The 20881-nt window shown below is 40.0% G+C and overlaps 1 protein-coding gene across 1 annotated transcript; it reads left to right on the top strand.

Moving 5' to 3' along the window:
• The first annotated feature begins 6805 nt into the window (after window positions 1–6805).
• LOC128822740 (protein fem-1 homolog C-like) lies at window positions 6806–20233 on the top strand. Its single transcript, XM_054004554.1, has 2 exons — window positions 6806–8985; window positions 20042–20233. Exon 1 carries the CDS (start codon window positions 6847–6849, stop codon window positions 8107–8109), a length of 1263 nt encoding a protein of 420 aa, XP_053860529.1. The 5' UTR covers window positions 6806–6846; the 3' UTR covers window positions 8110–8985; window positions 20042–20233.
• The last annotated feature ends 648 nt before the right edge of the window (window positions 20234–20881 follow it).

Below are 20881 nucleotides of genomic sequence, written 5' to 3'. Positions count from 1 at the left end.
GTACGCACTTTTCAGGGTATGTGATTGGTTACAATCCAGGTGCTTCACAGCCCTCCTTTTTTTAGTTCTTGTGGTCTTGGCGTTTTGTTTCTCAGCCTTTGCTTTCTTAATTTAGCACAATTTCTGTCTTAGTAACCTTGACAAATTCCAGAGGGTGCTGATAAGAATAACTAAAAGTGGTTTGGCTGGAGCACGCTGTGGCCTAAGCTGTGCAAATACATTGCTACAGTTACTGTTCATTTTTCTTATTTCATTGCTGCTTTTTTTTTTTTTTTCGGGTAAATGGTTCTTAACTTGGAATCTCTGCTTTTAGTCTCCCTTTCACCGGAGGGGGGACAACGGGAAGGACATGAAGAGAGCAGTTTAAGTGCGGGTTAATTTTTCAGCTGTATTTTTAAACCAGAACAAGTATGTAAATCAAAACTCAAACCATCTAGTTTAGAATCAGGATATACAGCCTTTGTGACAGGCTTTTTATATAGCTGCTGCAGTGATTCAGTATAATTGGAACCCATGCCTAGGAATCAGAGGAATGCATATGAACCCTGAAGGGGAAGAAGTAGTGGTAGTGGTAGAAGCTACAACTCTTCCCATCAAAGGTTAATCATAAATGTTACATAAACAGAAATTTCTTTTCTCAAATATAAGAGATCCTAGGAAAAACCTACTGTGATCATCAGCTGGAGCTCTCTGACACATCATGAGGACTTTCTGATCTACACTTAAATTACTTTCTTCAAGGTAAAGCTTCAACCCTTGATGTAAACATGGAGTCTTTTGACTTTGGAAAAGGGCCATGTTTTTTTAGTTCTATTGTCAGTTGAGACAAGTTTTCCCAGATTTTTTTTTGTTTTTTTTGTTCTGTTTTCAAAAGTCCTGCAGTGATTGATAGTATGTTTATTACTTTTTACTGTATATTAAGCTCTTTCACAAAGTGGTTGGATATGCTAAACTCTGAAGGGGAATGCTAGGTGGTACCATTTCATAACCACACTTATATGTGATGTTTGAACTGAATATGCAGGTGCTGAAATTTTCACTTCATCAGTTTTTTACAAGGGACATTAGTATCCTTTTAATTAGTGTATGTTTCTGGAATTCACTTAATGTTTGAAGCTGTTTCTCATTCTGACTAGCTGTTTGCAATTCAAGAAAGTAGGGAAGAGTTGATTAGCACTACTAAGCTATTGCATTAGATAAGGAAGTACAAGTAGCCTGCAATTAAAGAGTAAAACCAACCTCACTCAAAGTGAGATGATGTGCATAAAATGAAAGATGGGTCTTTTTTGAAATGAACAGGGCTAATGCCTTTATTAATGTTCAGCTCTTTATTAAAAAGATCAGCTGGGCAGGGGGCTCGACATGGAGCTCGCCCCCGCGGTTGTAGCTTTCCCAGGTGGCCGAACGGAAGGAGGCGTGCAGAGTCTGTCACTGAAGTCCAGAGTAGCAGCTGTCCCTTCTTCTTTCGTTGTGGCACACCGGTGGCCAGAGGGTGAGGAGGCGTGGTGTGCAGAGTCTGTTGCTGAAGTCCAGAACAACAGCTGTCCCCGCTCCTTCCCTGCTGGCAGCAGCAGGGCTCTCTCTCTGTCTCTCTGTCTCCCTGCTTCTCACAGCCTAACCTAGTCTATTCTTTCTTAGATGATGGCGACGGGTAAAAGTCAATCAGGGGATGTGTTTCCCTCTTCCTCAGCTAGGGCATTTGTCTAGACTCCTCTACTGTGTTCAGTTTTTGATTTATGGTCCTTTTCATCTCCTAAAAATACTCCCATGATCCTAAGGGTTTTTTTTATTTGCATGTTAGTCCCAGAATGGCAGCGTGGAGGGGTGGGAGGCCAGTTATCTCCAGGTAGTTTAGGGAAAACAAACAGAGCAATTAGCTAATTAACATTTCAATATCGGTACTTAGCTAGAGTTAGTAGGTTTTTTTTGTGTTGCCATGGGAACTAAGAAGGCCCTGCCCACGTCTCTGGGGAACACCTGGAAACTGTCCATTACATTTTTCATTAAATAAAATTTGTTTCCTTAGATTTGAACTCATATGGACATAGGAAGCTTAAAAAAAAAAAAAAAGGCACACGACATCAGTTTGGAAATAAAAAAAAAATCGTTCCTGTTGAAAGTCAATGATTTACAACATTTTCTACGTTACTGCCACTGTGTATTATTAATCTTGGTAATATGAGTTATCATTAAGTACTTTTGTGACCAAGGGAACAATTATTCTATTACAGAACCTAGAACAACTTGTTGAGGTTAATAGCTCTTTGTAATTTTTACTTTATTTTTAAAAGACAGACCTTTAATTTTCTTTTGTCAAGTATACTGAGTACAGACATGTAAAACAGTTTTCTTTTGCATTGTCTACGTTTGTATGTATGCACATACCAATAATTTTTTCTTCAAAAGTCAAAGTTACCAGAGGACTTATTTCCTTCAAGTGGTCTGCTTAAAAAATGAATAAATTGTTTTATGAACAATTTCATTTTCTGAAGGTGATTAATTTCATCTATGAGGCTGCAAAATAATACATTCAGTTCCTTTTAAATATATGAAGAAAATATTATTTAATGTGAAGGATTGACCAGTGTGTAAAGTTCAGCAGCTGAGTGTGTATTTTCAGTAAGAGATCTTTAGTTTGGTACCACGTTGCTATCATACTTTAAAAATTGTATTTTTATTTAAAAAGTTTTGCTTACCAGAATTTTGATTAAACATTTTGCAAATTTTAGTGGATGTAGTTAATATTGGTTGCAAATCAAGCCAAATCAGTTTCCTTCCTATGTCACAAGCTATCAGCCTATTTTGAGAATAATTGGCTTCTGACACAACCTCATTAGATACACCTCCCTTGATGAGTTGCCTGTTGGGGTTTTTTTTGGTGGGTTTTTTTTTGTCTGTTTTGGTTTGGGTTTTTTGTTGCAAGACTGGATAGTTGGGGAATTAGTTCTGTGATTCACAAAGCATTTGTGTAAAGTTCATATTATCCCTGTTAAAGTAGGGCTAGAAAGAAACGTGAAACTATTTCCTCTTTAATACAGCAGTAGATATAATGTTGATTTTAATTTTTTACTAAAGAAATTCATACAAAAATTGGATTGCCTTAACTGCAGAATTGCATAGATATGTTCAGGCACTGTTTATTCCTGTCACTATAGATGATACAGTATTTTTGAAATGGGTAAATTGTGGAACATAGACCTTGAGTGAGATATCAAGGCTAACTGTCATGTCCTCTCAAATGTAACACTTCATAATTACTATGTAGATGTCTGGAATTCTTGTTAATTCTTAAGGTTGGGGTGTGTGTGTGTGTGTGTTTAATTTGGCAATTCTATACCCATCTATCTGCCCATGTCCGCTTTTGGTTTATTGACGCTTGTATTCTTATATTTCCTTCCTGCATCCAGTCAAACTGAAGTGCAGCCACTAAAAATTAGTGGTGATCACTTTCATTTATTAATTTGTGCATTGCTTGAAGTAATTGTGATCTCCAAGGCCTACTACATTATAAGTAGCTAGAAATTACCCTATTCCTGATATGTTTTCAGTAACCACTCTTTGAGTAGTAAATAACTATGATAGTAAGAAAAAAGCAAGTCTTTTAATAAAGGAGATCCAGATGGAGAGAATACTGAAAATCCTTGGTGATGTAGGAATATTTCCACGTGTTATGCATAGCTTAATTGTAAATTAATGCCATATAAACTGTTGGTGTGTTCTTGAATTATGTAGGCACTGGCTAAGCCTAATTTGTATGACTTTTTGCACTATTAATGTGTCATGGCATACATTTATGGTAACTGATAAAAGAGCATAAAGACCATAGGTATGTGGTGATGGATCTACAATGTGTAATATGAATAGTTGCCATTTGAGCCTATTGTCAAATATAGCAATATGTATATCAATAGTTGTTAAATAATTGTAAGAACTTTGGTGGTACTAATGCATTTTGATATGTTTGTCTGTAATATGCATTTGTTATGACTTTTAATATCTTAAAAATATTGACTTGAAGGTAGAAATAAAGGATTCTGAACGATAATATGTAAAGATGAAATAGTTGTGACTTAAGGATGACTATAATATTTCAACAAGTACAATATGGTCTGCAATAAAACATTTTTGTGAGGTTGTATTTTTTTAAAAATCAACTGGCACCTCAAATACAACTTAAAATATGTATATGAATATTTTGAAATTTAAATGTTTAATTTGCCCAGCTAACACAACATTCTGACATGTATTTGTAAAAACACTTGTAGTTTTGAATCTTTTTCATCCCAGGCCATGTCTCGAGTGGCAGCCTCCAAAAGACCTTTCTAGTGTTTCAGAGCTCTGCTGTGAATGAGGTAGCATGGACTTGAATATACCCTAAACTGGCTACAGTAACTGGTGGCTTAGCCACACCCAGATGGATATGGTTTTGGCTTTATCAGTAAGTGTTTCAGAAGTGTAGATGGCCTGAGGAGCCAGTCAGTATTTGTTTCTGGGTTGACAGCTATAGAAGAGTTTTTACTAGGCTTTTTCCAGCAAAGCAAGATGACTTTTATAATGTGTCTGTATATTGGCAAGCTAGTTATGTGTATTTGTCTGCTTTTGCTCTCTTTTCATCTTAGGAATTTAAAGACCTCATGCTTGTTAGTCTGGAGGTATGAACAGTTTTAGCGTAATTAAAAAAAATAATTTTAGTTAATAAACTGCAGTTGACAAACCAAACTTTTTATACACCTAAATTTGGAAAAAAAATATCTGTTCCTCTGATCGGAGAATTTGTTGGTCTCTGTAGAAACTGTAGTATGGCCAGACCCGTGTGTTGATCAAGCTCCAGTCACTGATTTAATTCTCCATTAGTGACAAAGATTGCCTAGGGTATTTGAGACTGAAAATCACTTCCTATTAAGACCTGATTTTAGTTTCATGAGTATTGATCTAACAGATAATTTTGGGTGCTGCTTTGTGTGGAGTGTCTTCCTCAGCTTTTCAGTTTATTTTGATGCCCTGTTTAGCTTTTAAGACAAATCACAGGCACACTTTAGGGGCCAAATTGAGTTTTACTGGCTAAACACTCTAATGTAAAAGGTAAACTGCACATTCTACAGATAACAGCCTGGGAGAGGAGGGGAGTACATTAGGAAAATGTACTAAGACAAGTCTAAGCTAAGTTGTTGAAATTAGGAGACTGTATACCTACAAAATGCACTTTTCCCAAACATCAGCTGAAGATTTCAGCCCTATTGATTTCTTTCCCTACCTACTTCAGTTCTGTTTATACATCTAAAAATCCAAAGAAAAGGCTACTGCAAATCAGTGTCTTGTTATCATAGAAAAAAGTCTGCCAAAAATGCAAATGAGAAAGTTTATGAAACTTTCTCTCTGAACTTTTTAAAAGCCAAATCAGATGACTATGAATGTACAGAATCCTTGGGAAAGGGTTCTCTGACTTGAGGATGTGGAAACTTGCTGATGCTATAACAGATACTGATGATCTGATAGCCAGTAAACCAGAATTTGCAAGGCTAGTGGTATAAGACATTTTAATTGGGGAGTGGGAGGGTAGGATTTTTACATGGGCATGCTGTTAATTATTTTCATGTTAATGTAGTGGGAGGTTGAAAAGTTGGTACGCCTGAATCTGTAGTATATACTAAAAAGAAGCTAGGTTTAAATTGTGTAGTTTTAAAAGCAATAAAACCCCCAAGAAGCTTTATTATGTTGGGGAGGACGGAGAGAATTATCCGTTGTCCATTTTCCTGTCTCCCCCAGTGAACTACTCATGTATGGTCTTAAGCAAAACTTTCTCCTACTTGAAGCATAGTAGTTTGACATTTAATTGTGGTGTCCAATGATTTCTTTTTAGTTTGCTACAAATGTTTTGCATTTGGTTGACATTACTGCTTGCTGGAAATTTCACCACATAGTATGAGTGCCACCTGAATGCCTTTAGCATGATATTGCATATTCTCTTCATAAGAAATAATCTTATTGTAAATTATAAGACTTATAAGACAAATGGCTGCATGCTGTGTGTTGAAGGCACTGTTTGGGTTTGGGGGCTTGGGGTTTTTTTAACTTTTGGGAATCCTGAGCAGAGGAGGGGTTTATGTGGGACTTGAGAATAGAGACCTAATAAAGTACTAGAAATAGTTTGTCTGTGTGTATACATAGGCTTGACAAAATAAGTTGGTCCCTCAGAATATTCTGGCAGTCTCTGAGGCGCCAGCTGATATGAAGGGCCTGTTGTGATGAGCTGTATTTGCCTTTATGTACAATTATTACTTTGGAACACTTTAATTAAAGGCTTTGGATGAAAGAGAGAGGAAGAGCTACAGTATATCAGTGAGCAAGGCCAGTGTTGAGTTAGCCCAGCTTTAATTTTTATACAGATCTTATTTTTTATTTTATATTATGGATAGAGATAGGGATGAAGGAAATTTGACGAGGGAAGAAGGGAAAATATAACCGCTTAAGTTGGCAAGCTTAGGTTTCTGTTTTATACTTGAAAGCAGATACAAAATTTCTCATGTGGTAGAGAATTCTGGTTTAAGTTTTGAATAATGAGACATGTCCTTAAAATCTGTTTAATTCTTTTGGGTAATAATGTCAAGCATTTTTGGTTTGTATAACTGTGTGGTATCTGTGATGTTTTAATCAGATCTTGAATGTTTTTAACTTGTCATTTAAGCCTTTCATAGTTTGTAGATGTCAAAGCTTTTTTCTTTTTTTTACCTATTAATGGGGTGATATCTGGACTATAATTTGATTATAATTTATGTAATTGTTTTTCTTCTTTTGCTAGGAAACACTGCATTACATGACTGTGCAGAATCTGGAAGTTTAGAGATCATGAAGATGCTTCTCAAGTATTGTGCTAAGATGGAAAAGGATGGCTATGGAATGACTCCTCTTCTGTCAGCCAGTGTGACAGGCCACACAAATATTGTGGACTTCCTGACCCAACATGAACAGACTAGTAAGACAGAATGTATAAATGCTCTGGAACTTCTAGGAGCAACATTTGTGGACAAAAAGAGAGATCTGCTTGGTGCTTTGAAATACTGGAAGCAAGCTATGGAAATGAGATACAATGATAGGATTAGTATCCTGAACAGACCTGTACCACAAACACTAATTATGGCCTATGATTATGCTAAAGAAGTAAACAGCTTAGAAGAGCTAGAAAATCTTATTGCAGATCCTGATGAGATGAGAATGCAAGCACTATTAATTAGAGAACGTATTCTTGGTCCTTCTCACCCAGATACATCCTACTATATTAGGTACAGAGGTGCTGTCTATGCAGACTCTGGAAACTTTAAACGATGCATCAACTTATGGAAATATGCTTTGGACATGCAGCAGAGCAATCTAGATCCACTGAACCCTATGACAGCCAGCAGTTTACTGTCATTTGCTGAACTCTTCTCCTTCATGCTGCAGGACAAGGCAAAAGGCCTGCTAGGCGCTACTGTCGCATTTGATGATCTAATGGGTATACTATGCAAAAGTGTTCTTGAAATAGAGCGGGCCATGAAACAAATCCAGTGTCCTCCTGATCCAATACAGCTAAACAAAGCACTTTCTATCATTTTGCATTTAATTTGCTTGTTGGAAAAAGTACCTTGCACCTCAGAACAGGAGCATTTTAAGAAACAGACTATATATAAGTTTCTTAAGCTTCAGCCTAGAGGGAAGAATAACTTCAGTCCACTTCATCTTGCTGTTGACAAGAATACTACATGTGTGGGTCGCTACCCAGTTTGTAAATTCCCCTCTCTACAAGTTACTGCTATCCTGGTGGAATGTGGTGCTAATATAAATGTCAGAGACTCTGATAACAACAGTCCTTTACATATTGCTGCACTGAACAACCACCTAGGAATAATGAATTTTCTTATCAAGTCAGGTTCACACTTTGATGCCACAAACTTGTATAAACAAACTGCTAGCGATCTACTGGATGAGAAAAAAATAGCAAAAAACTTAATCCATCCTATAAATCATACTACATTGCAATGTCTTGCTGCTTGTGTTATAGTGAATCATAACATATGCTATGCAGGGCACATCCCTGAAAAGCTAGAGAAATTTGTTTTGCTTCATAGATAATAGTGTGCAGGCACAGAGTGCTGTTGTTGAAGCATGGCTTGGTGACAATGTTTTTCTTGTGCACTGTTGCAATATATCAGTATTCCTTTAGTTTGCTCCATCATGCTCTCATTTTCTAAAGCAATGTTAGAATTGCATCTGCAGAGTTGGTTAACCAATATTTGAATATGCCATACATGATATTTTGTGGATTATTTAGAAATATAGTGCTATATTTAGACTCCTAAAATTGTTTGCCATTGGTTTGTCTATTCTGGTCCTTTTTTCCTGTCAGGTGTTTAGGACTGAGTTGAATATTTTCCACTGATTTCTTTTTACTACAACTGTTGTGTGGATTTTATACAGTTGGAGGGTCATCTTTTTTTGGTTTTGCTTGAGCATTTCTACTTTTACTCTGTTCTTTTTCTATGGACTTGTTAATATTTGCAACTACCATAAGTGCTTTTTATCTTCTCTATGCACTGACTTAAATGTGACTGTGATGAACAATTCTATGCAGCAGTTGGCCAATTTCAAATTAAATGCCCATTTTGATTTGCAGTTTTGTTTGGAGCTCTTTTTGAGCATGCTGCCTTCATAGCATTACAAATTTTGTACCTACATATCTATAGTAAAATGCAGCGAACCCCGGATCCAGGGAAAAAATTATGATGTCTGGCTCCAGATCAGAAGGCTGAAGGATAACTTTATTAAAACTATACTATATTACATTAATATACTATTTAAAGAGATACTATACTATTCTACATACTTCTTACTTACCTATCTAACTAACAAACTCGTGACTCTCTGCTGTGAGTCCAAGACACAGCTGGATCTGATTGGTCATTGAACCCAAACAACCTTCACCAGAATCCAATCAAGCAATCACTTCAGGTAAACAATCTCCATTACCACATTCCACATGGGGAAAACAAAGGAGCGGAGATAAAGATTGTTTTCTTTTCTTCTCTCTGTGCTTCTCCAAGAAATCCTGAGTGACAGAATTATGTCTCTCTGTCCAGAGAATGTGAATGTCACACATATCACCTTTCTGAACTAGGGTTTAACTTTTTTATTCTAGCTGTAACTGATGTTGCTTTCCTGTTGATCCTCTGGAAGTCAGTGCTAAGTTTGGGAGAAAAAAATATCTCTTGTTCTCATGTTAATCCACTTGAACTTTTAATCTGATAATTGTTCTCTCACATCATGCAGTTAGGGAAAGAGTACTCATCATGTACAACTGACAGCTTCCCTTTTGCACTAATATCTTGCTTGTGTTGGTTATGTGACTAGATATAAAGCTTGTTCAAAGTTGAACCAGAAACTTAATTATACATTTCATCTATTTCTTATTAAAGTGCATGCCATAGTTTAAATTTGCAAATCAACTTCTTTAGCTACAAAAGAAACTAAAGCACGTTGGTGGTGTGATTCTTATCAGTCCAGAAATATAGGCATCACCAGTATCGATATAACATAGTAAATGGCTGTATGGCAGAGTAATAGAAATTCTATAGCAGTGTGTCCTCTTCTTAATTTTAAATATGTTTATAAATGCATGTTTTTCCTATCTCTTATTATGTCAGCTGTACTTAAGAAAAAACAGTTTGTTGTGTGAATATATAGTTCCTAATTAAACTTACCTATTTTTATAATATTTGCATAATAGCTTAACTTTTACAACCGAAAGGGCTCTTTTGACTTGATAAGAATCTATAAAAGAATTTCATAAAGGAGGGTGAGATTCAGGTATTTAATATAATTCAGCACTTTACTGTTGATCAGCAGTAGAATTTATGATGGCACATTAGTCCTGCGAATGTCTAAGTGAAATTAATTTGTGTTGAGTAGAATATAGTTTACCTGCAAATTTAGTATTCCAGCATATTGAATATTGTTGACTTGGTGTTTCATTTCAGTGATGGGCCGTAAATGGGTTTCTTGCTCCAGAAACTCAACAAGTTGATTTAGGCTTTTATTGGTGATAGAGGTATTTAAAAGCCAAATTAAGTAGATAAAAAGAAAAATTATTTAGGAGAGTTTTTTTTAAATTTGATGTTGGAGTATTTTTCTTTTGTGATTTAAGTTGACTAAGAATGTCTTGAGAGTATAAAAGAGTATACATAAAAAAAAAAAGTTCGTCCTCGCTTCTTGGCTGTTTTGTGTTTTCTCTTAGTATTCAGTGTGGAGCCAACAGGTTTAGCCATTCTTGGGGAGAATATTGTAATACTTTTAAATAAAGATATGTTGAAAGTAATGCTGTTTGTATATTGCCACTTTTAAACTCTTATTTTGAAACCACTTTCATGTGTTTGTTCCATGATATACCTATACTGTATGAAATTCTGTGTATAAGAAAATCCTATTTGTTTCTCTTGCAAATCTGCAGCAGTAAACTTGTATTAAATTGGCTGATTTATTTTTTTCTTATTTGTAATAATTAAACTGCATTGCACCCAAGTTGTCAGCCCATAAAGATATTGAGAACATTGAGGAAAAAATTGTATGCTCTGTAGGGGTGAAATATAGCTATAAAAATTTATTAAATAATTCACAGGGTTTTTTGGGTTTTTTTTTAAGACAAGGATATTGATACCCTATTACTTGTTGAAACATCTGAAATTAGATTTTTTTTTTTTTTTTTACGAATACTCAAAGCATTCTTCCTGAACTTCCACTGAAATACTTCAGCCAGGAAGATGAAAAATACTGTGGTTAAAAAGAAAAAATGAAAAAGCTGTTATTGTCAAATTCTAAAATTATATTCCTATTTTTATATTGCTTATGTCAGTAACAAGATTCCAGCTGTCTGTAGTATCTCTGAGGTTCTGATTGTTAAGCACATGGTAGAAAGCACATTTTAAAATGCAAGGCAAGAGTGTGGGTTTTTTTCCCATGCATACTCTGCAACAGTCCTTGGATAGGAGGTATTTTTATATATTACCGAAAGACCAAAAAATCTTTTACGGATTCTTTTGAAACTGGTTGAAATTAAACTCTTTTCACTTTTATAAAACACTATCTTATAGAAGAAATGGAATGCTATAGCAAAATTTTTACTGAGGTATTAAAAAAGAATAAAAACCTTAAGAGAAAAGACATATGCCTCTTCTCAGTTTTACATCAACTGCAAGTTAGTAGTGGCAGAATATGACTACTCTGGAAATAGCTTCCTTGTGCTTTGAATTATAGCGTGAAATGCCTTTTATACTCTCAAATATTGACACGTGAGTACAAAGACAACACTAATTTCTGTGTTCTGTGACTACAATGAAGTGGTATTTAATGTTTCAAAGTAACTGAGGAATGTGATAGAGATGTGCTAGACTTAAATATAGTTTATTTTACATTGTTTAAATCTTTTTGCTATGAGGATGAAAGTAACTGTTGAACCCTCAGTAAGCAGAATGAAAAGTTATTGTTTATTTGGTTTTAACTAACTCTATGTGTTCCATTGTATCACAGACTTCCTGTGCAGAAAAATTCCATGTGATTGAAATATTTGAATTATAAACTCAAATATATCAATTCCATGTATTGAAATACTGCATTTTCTTTTTAAAATTAGCTTCAATGATAATGTAAAAAAAAAAAAAAAAAAAGGAATAATATCTTTCTCTACTCTTACTCTTTTTTTGGCTCTAAATGCCGATTACATTAAAAATATGCTCTGGATAACACCTGTCTGAGTCCATATATCTGTTTTCTTCAGGGTTACTGTAATACTGGTTGCTGAACCTCTTTTTCAGTTGAGTATGAATAGTTAAATGTGAATGTTGCAGATTTAGGCTTTGAACGTCTTGTTCATTATTATACCTTAAACATACTGTCATGTTTCATTCTCTTACTATGCTCCAACCAAACCTTTGAATTCTGGTGATGGGCAGTAGTGAGGAAAAGGCTTAAACTAGAGGATACAAGAGACACTTTCAGTTTTTCTAGAAAATGTATTTGGGCATGCTATTAGCTCTGTCAAAACATAGGTGTGTTTGTTTATAGCATAAATAAAACTAGCAAGATCTTGTAATAAATTAGCAATAGACACTTTTCCAAGAAAGTTGCACAATTTTATTTAATAGCTTTTCAAGTCTCTTACCTATTGCTTCCATTATGTAAAAAGAGAAAAAAATACTTCCAGGATGAGAGAATTATGTTAAGATTCTTATTAAAGAGGTCTTAAAAAGTCTTCTGTTCTGTAGAATATTAGCATCAGAATTTTGAGATTGTTATAGTTATGCAGAGTAGTCATACTTAAAAGGCAGTGTACACTTCATTTCAGAGTTTATTAAGATTGATTCTTAATTGGTAACAAACAGCATCAAGCTGAGGCACTGGATGAGGAAAACTGGTCCAGAGCTTTCACGGCAAAATAATTGTTACATAGATGACTTACAGAATCAAGTATAGATTCTCTTAATTAGGAAGTAAAGAATTACATCATTATTTATCTCTCAGTAGTTGCAGATGATGATAGATGTTTAGTCTTGTGAAAAATGCAGATTAAATAATTGGCTCTTCGCAAATATTAAATTGAATACTATATCTATTATGGAGGGTTATTTTGTAATACTGTATTAATCCTTTTTAAGTAGTGTGTTAAATATAGTTTTAGGTTACAACATAATGTTAAAATAGAAACTATGCAATGTAAGATATTTTTTTACTAGCTCAAGAAAGGGATAAGATAATCAAGAAACTCTTCGCACAGAGATAACAGCAACAGGAAACCTAAGGAGTTACTGCCTCCTTATGGAAAAAGACATTCTTCTACCTTCTCTCCGTCTTTATTGGAAACACCAGGATTAAGGGGAAGAAGTTGACAAAAACCAGAAAAATTCTTAATTTGCAAGGAATTTATGCATCATGTATGAGATATATGAATATGCAACAGGCTATTGCTTTTAAGGGTTATTCCTTTGTTCACAAGGCATGTTTTTGGCAGCTTAGTGCCCCAAACCATCCGGACGTCCGTAATTCTTTGCTTTTTATTGTCTCGTAGTGTCCTAATCCTAATTGTCCACATTTTTATTACTCTAATTTTATTACTATTTTTATAACTCTTTTATTACTAATAAACTTTTAAAATTTTAAAAAACAAGTGATTGGCGTTTTTCACAGTCTGGACGTGTCTGATCGTCTATCTAAACTATGCCTATGTAAAATTTGTTTTTCTGAATTTTCCAACTCTCTCCAATTCTCTTTGTGCAGAAGTGCTGTTCCAGATGTGATGACTTATAATCATAGAATTGTGTAGGTTGGAAAAGATCATCCAGATCCACCTTTAAGATCATCCAGTCCAACTGTTAATCTAGCACTGTGAAGTCTATCGCTAAATTATGTTCCTAAGTGACACATCAACACATCTTTTGAATACCTCTAGGGATGGTGACTCAACCATGTCCCTGGGCAGCCTGTTAAATGCTTGACAACTCATTCAGTGAAAACATTTTTCCTAATATCCAATCTAAACCTCCCCTGGTATAAGTTGAGACCATTTCCTCTTGTCCTACTGTTTGTTACTAGGGAGAAGAGACCAACAAACATATCATTACAATCTTGTTTAAAGTATGTCCTAGATTGAAAAGCAAGATGTATTCTATTTGCCATCTGTATGGCAGTTGTCTTGTGTTAAGTAGGCAGTTTTTCCTTATCTCTTCCACAATCAATCCTCCCTCCGGGGAAACATCTGCTGATAATGGGCCATTGAGTGTCACTTGCATGATCGATAAGAACTATAACATTGCATTGTGAGATGCTCCGCCCAGAGGGAGGAGCCAAGCATTCCTACCTGCATATAGTCTTGAGATTCTGGCCCATCAGTGTTGTAATGCACTAAATAGTTATTTAGTTGTTGTTTTGCACTGGGTGATTGAGAATTTGCACTGGGTAGTTTTTATCTTGCACTATGGAGTTCATATCACATTGGTCTATTCTGCACACCTTTCCCCTCCCCCCCCAAAGCCTCAGGTGTGGTGGTCTCTCCCTGACCTGCTTCCCCCTCCCCCTCTCCTCACCTGTGTCCCATTGGATGTGGCTTCCCAGTTCCGCCCCACCCCTTTTTCCCTGGGCTCAAAACCCCCCTGGACGACACCTTCGGCCTCTTCCGGACATCACCAGACGCCTCGGCACGCCTTGGCCTCTGTTACCCCCTGAGGCGCCGCCTGGATCTGAGGTGGCTCCTATAATAAACAGGATTTGAGTCCCGAGGAGAAGAGCACCTTTCGTCTTTTATCTGTGTCCATGTAGGATTCCCCGCCATGTTCAGAGGGGACCAAGGGATTCCTACACACCAGCACAGCTTTTTCTGCGCTAAATTTTCCAAGAGGAACAGCTGCCTCTTCCACTGCCTCTTCAGAGGAAGACTGCACCCTTTTCTACAGGATCACTATTCCAACAGAACCACACCTGACACTCCAGAAAGACTGCAACCACAATTCCAATTAGACTGCTACCAACACCCTGCCCAACAGGATGTCAGGTTGTATTCTAACTCTGTCAGTGTTGTTTTAGTTTACTACATTGTTTATTTTATCTTTTTATTTTCTTCCCTAATAAAGAACTGTTATTCCTGCTCCCATGTTTTTGCCTGAGAGCCCCCCTTAATTTCAAATTTATAACAATTCAGAGGGAAGGAGTCTACATTTTTTTCCATTTCAGAGGAGGCTCCTGCCTTCTTTAACAGACACCTGTCTTTCCAAACCTAGACAGATTTTGGCACCCCACATGAGGCTCGAGGGCATAGAAACAAAAAAGGGAATAACAGTTCTTGAGTAATCTAATTTCTTGTGTGCTGCTATAGAAACCTCGTTAAGCGACACCACGTGGTCCAGCCTACCCTGGTTTAGGTGGCACGTAATCGTGGCTATATTTCTCCCATTTGCAGGCCCTTATCTAAACATGGGTCCTATAACCAAGGCTACTGTGGCTGTTATCCGGTTTGTGTTATGGGTGAATAAGGTGAGGAATTAATGGATTTTTAGCTTCCTCTAGAAAACAGGCACATGGATTCACAGCTACCACACACTAACTGTATGTTTTTGGGGTTACTTTAATAATGGCACCTACTGTAAGGAAATGATACCAGGGGAAAGTTTCTCCCAACCCTTTAACCATCTCTTTGGGTCTGCCCCACTAGTTTTTGAAGGGTTCAGATCCACTCTAAATACTAATGATATCATACAGTGGCTAGTGTTGCTGTTAGGCCTGTTCTATGTAACATTTAGAGATAAAAGAAGATTAACTTAGATAACCACCCTGACACCTACCCCAGAACCTAACACAGCACCAAAGACTAAGGATGCTGCTGCCCCAGAACCTGACCCTGCCCCACAGCCCACCCCAAATATGAACTACCCAGATTGGGTGGGGGTCTGGTGAAGGAGATGCGCAAGATGCTGAAAGAGTACATTTCCCCATCTAATGAAAAGCCCTCCCCCTGCCTCAAAAAGGGAGAGTCTAATAGTGCAGCAGTGGAACTCACAGATGTTACAACTGTCCAGGTTCCAGCTGAACTGCAAAGGCAGTCACAGCCAGCAGCAGTTACCCCTGTAGAAACAAGGAGATCTAAAATGAAACCAGGGCACCCAGATAAGAGAGGGCCCTCACAACCCACAAAGGAGCCAGAAATTGCAATCATCACCGAGTCCCTGACGTTCGAAAGTGTCCGTAATCCGCACAAAGACATTGTACGACGGGGACGTGAGTCTTATACAACCTAGCTACTTCGAGTCTAGAACCTTATAAGTACAGGCATCCAACTGGATAGTAGTGAGGCAAGGAATCTGGGACCCTTGACCCAGGACTCAGGTATGAATCAGATTTTTGTAAAAGAGCCAGGGTCCCTTTCCCTCTGGGAGCGGCTTTTAATAAGTGTCAGAGAGAAATTTGTCCACAAGGAGAGAATGCAGGAACACCACCATAGAATGCACTGTAAAACCCTTGCAGAAGGGATCCAACAGTTGAGAGAAGTAGCAGTATTAAAAGTACGCTTTAGGAAGGATAGACAGCATGATAATGACTCTGACAAGGTCAGGTGCACAGGACAAATGTTATAGAGTCTGGCAAATCTAGGGCCATCTCAATACACCACCTTCATTACAACAATTAATGCCGATACCAACCGAGAGACAGTGGGCTCTGTTACCAACAAGCTTAGAAATGATGAAAGTATGATCAGTGGCCCAATGCAGGCTCATGTCTCTACTGTAGTCAAGGAACTCAAAGAGGAGATGAGGGAGATGAGGGAGGAGGTGAGGAGGAACAGTTCCCATATTACACCAGTGCGAGTCACAGGCCCCAAAGTCAGAGCTCAACGTTCCCCAGCTAGAGAGAGAGGATACACCCCACGGGCTGACCTATAGTTCTTTCTGCGTAACCATGGGAAAGACATGGGAAGGTAAGATGGAAAACCTACTTCTGTCCTGGCAGCGCGGGTGCGTCAACACAAGGAGGGAAACACTAACCAAGAGAATTCCAGTAAAGTGAAAGTAGCCTCAACCTCCCATGACCAAGCTGCCGAGTATGATCTGTCAGATCCCCTTGAAGATACCTCTACCATGTATATCCAGGAAAGAAATAATAACCAGGGTTAGAGGGGCCCTGCCTCTAGCCAGGAAGAGGCACGGGAAAACCGGATCTTCTGGACGGTGTGGATCCGATGGCCTGGCACATCAGAACCACCAAAATATTACGCCTTAGTTGATACTGGTGCGCAGTGTACCCTAATACCATTGGGACACGTAGGGGCGAAACCTGTTTCCATTGCCGGGGTGATGGGGGGATCGCAGCAATTGACCCTGTTGGAAGCTGAGCTGAGCCTTCCCTTTCTGAGGAGGCTGTAATCTGATCTTAAGACTCCTCCCATGGGACACCTGATAAAACCTCACGGCCCTGGGTCTGCTCGCTCTCTGCTCTCTTATTGGAGTTACCAATATCGAGACTGGGACGTGCCCTGGCTTGTCTGGCCCCTGCTGCTGAACCAAATAGCAGCAACTGTGGTGTTTCACCCCAGAGACACTTTTGGCTAGATGGATGTTGCAGCTGGGTGCATGGAGACAAGTCCAGGCAAGCTGGAGCTCAGGTGGCAGCGGGATGGAGCCTCCTCTCGCTGAGCGTCTGCTCCTCAGGTTTCCTGCTGTTGGAGAAGCCTTTAAGGCTATGGTGAAGGAAAGGAGTCGGTTCTGATGGAGGGTTTAATCCAGAGCTTTTATTCTGGCCCACAGGCCTCTGAATCCAGTCACTGCTCCATCAGAACTCCCCGGAGTGCATGGTTCCCCTCTCTTTTACCAGGGGGAGGGGAGGGCGGAAGGGATAGGGAGCCCACCAACCAGGTATGGGAGAGGAGGTCTCAAGGGACAAAGGACATCTGGATGGCCCAATGCCCCCCCGGGGGTGGAGGGCATCTTTTGAATCTGCCTAATCACTCGACAAACTTCTGGAATGCCAGGAGTGACAGACAGTGCTCAGCAGGGGTCAGGGTGGGGAAAGGAGGAGTGATTGACACACCTGGGAGGACAACTTCAGGGGAGAACCGGGGTTCTGGGGTAAACCATGAAATCACACCACAACACTCTCTGCTCTTGGGCTCTCTGAGATGGTGGGGAAAGGGGTACGGAACGGCTTGGCATTTGGTGTCATCGTGCAGTGCTGCCCTGCGCTCCATGGGAAGTTTCCCTGGTGCTGCTGTTGAGAGGGCTGACGTTGGACCTGCTGGTGATACTGAAACTGGAGACAGTGTTTAAAATGTTCTTTACAGTCTGGGCATGCAGTGGAGGGACAACCAGTTGTAAGAGACGGTCCAAAGTTTCCTTCATTTGCCTCACGACCCTCGCAAGGACCCTGAAGACCCCTGACAGGAGTTCTGGCCTGGCCGAGGTGGACGCTTGCCAAGTGACTGTTAGCAGGTGCGCTCGCTGTGCTTCCACAGAACACTACTTCGAACAGGTTCTGACAAGTGGTGGCTTGTCCCTGCATGCCTGCACCTGCTTCACGGACCAAGGGGTCTCTTCACAATGGCCCATCAATCTTCCCCACCTTCTGGCCAGATGCCATTTGCTTTGGCTAAAGACTATATAAACTGTAACTTTCTGAGATGACTTTGGTGAATCCCCATGGACGATGGCGAATCTATGTGGCTGGACCATTGAGGATTCCATCTCGATGGTGGTAGCTATAATCCCCTTTCCCCTCTTTTTCTTTCTATCCTTTATTTCCTTTTCTGTCCCCTCTATCGCATTTGCTGTTGGCCCTTAATAAAGGTGCATTTGTTGTGATTAAACTGATGGTCCCCTGCAGTTTGCCTTTTTGCACTTTTGAGATCGGTAAATGAACCATCACGACACCCCGCTTGTCTTAGCGGATCATGACACCAGTGGAGGGGTATCTCTGCACAAAGTCCTTATCACATTTCACCTTGAGGTGACCAAGTTCATTACACTTATAGCATCGCATGTTCTGTTTGTTTTGTGCTACAAAGGCTTCAGCTACTCCTTTGCTGACAGCCATGGCTACTATGTGTTCGGTGGTTGTGAGGCGGGAACAGGCTTCCACCATTTGATGAATGGTGGGTTCAGGGCCTGGAGGGAGTGCCCTTATGATTTTTTTTACAATTTTTGTTTGCATTGGATACTGCTAGTTTATTGAGCAGCTCCTATTTAGCCCTTGGGTAATCAACCTGCTTATCAATAGTATCCTTTAATCTGTCAATGAATTTAATATATGGTTCATCAGTGCTTTGGCGAATGTCAGCAAAACTTAGTTGTGGGGTAGTACCATCAGGTGTTTGGAATAAAGCATTCCGAGCAGCATTTTTAATGTCCTCTAAAGCAGCTTTGGATAAATTTTGGCCTTGAGCTTGTGGGTTTTGATATTCTCCTTCCCCTCTCAAGTGCTCTACAGTGAGATAAGCTCGGATAGCCTCCGATTGGTAATTTTGCACTAATGTTTTTAATTGTTTTTTTCCAAATTGATTCCCACAGAAGTAGCTCTGTAGGTGATAGGAGGAGGGACATAACATGCCAGAGGTCATGGGGGACAAGGACATGAGTAGAAAAAGTTACTTGTAAGAGATTTTTGAAATATGGGGAATATCGGCCAAAATCTTTGGAAATGCGACAGTTTTCTCTGAGCTCAGTGTAAGGAACAGTTTTCCATTTTGGGGGCACCCCCTTCTGTATTTAACTGGAGCGGCAAGGACATTTATTTCTTCAGTGAACTCCCAGTTATTATCCAAAGCTGCTTCCCTTTTGATTTGAACTCAGGGATCCTCAAATTCACCGTTTGAATCTGAGGAATCACTGTCATCTGAGGTAGAGGCAGATGTCCTAGAATCAGCACTAGAGCTCCAGCCGGAGTACACTTAATGCTTGGAGCCTTTGGTGTGTAAACGGGAGGGGTTTTTCCGATTAGCTTCCCTCCCGGTAGGGTGTGGGGGGGGGACCCGGTGGAGAAACCGCAGTACCCAGTGGAGCGGGGGGAGAAGGACCCGGAGGGGGGGGTTCCGCAGGGGATGGGGGGAAAGGGAATCCCTGCTGCTCCGACAGCTGGTGGGAGAGGGTAGACAGGGGCGGAGGCAGGTACTACCGGGGGGACCACAAGAGTCAGGGTAGGGGAGACACTCGGAGCTGGGGTAGGGGGGACACCTGGGGATGTGGGGGGGAAACTAGGGGCCGCGGGGGGAAAGGGAACGGCGGCTGCAGCAGTGGGGGCACACGTACCCGGCGGGATGGAGGCGGCCGCAGCTAATGCGGCAGTGGAGGGTACGGTCGGGCAGCGGTGTGATAAGTTAGAAAAGACTCTTTGTTCATCAAGACAAAAAGGGGAAGCCTTGTGTAGATAACAGAAAACCAAAGGGGAAGCCTTGTGTAAATAACAGGAATCCAAAGGGGAAACCTTGTGTAGATAACCAGACCTGAGCTTAGGCGCATATAACATATAACCTTATATGGAAAAGACCATTACAGGGCCGTGGACTTTCACAGAGGAAGAAGAGAGGAGCCTTCCTCAAACGACCACCAGAGAGTAAAAGAAGACCCCCTAGCAACAGAGGGCACAAGCGCAGAGTACACCCAGAGATACCGCGGACACGGAAGAAAGAGAGTATAAAAAGACTGTGGGAAGGGGGAAACGGTGTGAGCCGTTGGCGGAGCACTGACTCCCCGGCTGCACCCAGCGTTGTTTGCTTGCCATCGCTTGCTGTAATCAATAAATTTCTGATTGACTCTCGAAAGGCTGAACAAATTATTCGCCTCAATTTATAACAATCTGGTGCCGTGACTCGGATAAGGGCTATCTGTTGGAAGCTCCTCACGGGGAGGCGCCCTCGCTGCCTTGACAGCGAGCCCCGCTCAGGAGTCTTCCCTCTGGGACCCTTACTGACGAACCCAAATTCGGTGGCAAGCAAAGAATAGCCGGCAACCCCTTAATCTTTGTGCACGAAGTCCCGGGCGAAGACACAGGACTGTGTAAGTACCTTTCAGTGGTCCTTCGGGGCTACTGAGGTTGCCCCGTTCAAAGGGAAGGGGGGCCGCTCGGTTGGGGTTGGGATCCCAGAGTGTGATGAGTGAGACGTCTCTGTGAGACGATGTGTGTGTGGACCTCATAGTAGTGCGTTTCCCACACCCGGCGACGGGCTGGGCCACGAATTGAGGGAAGCGTAGAGGTGTGTGTAAGAAGGCACTCCGGAAGATGGGACAGAGGAAAAGCAAGCCCTCTGGTCCCATGGGTGGGGGAAACCCTGTAAAGCTTCCCCAAATTCCTCCAGATAGTCCATAAGGACTAATGATTAAAAATT

Source organism: Vidua macroura (genome assembly GCF_024509145.1).
Source record: "Vidua macroura isolate BioBank_ID:100142 chromosome W unlocalized genomic scaffold, ASM2450914v1 whyW_random_scaffold_38, whole genome shotgun sequence".
NCBI lineage: Eukaryota > Metazoa > Chordata > Aves > Passeriformes > Viduidae > Vidua > Vidua macroura.
This window is presented reverse-complemented; position numbering and strand designations above follow the sequence as displayed.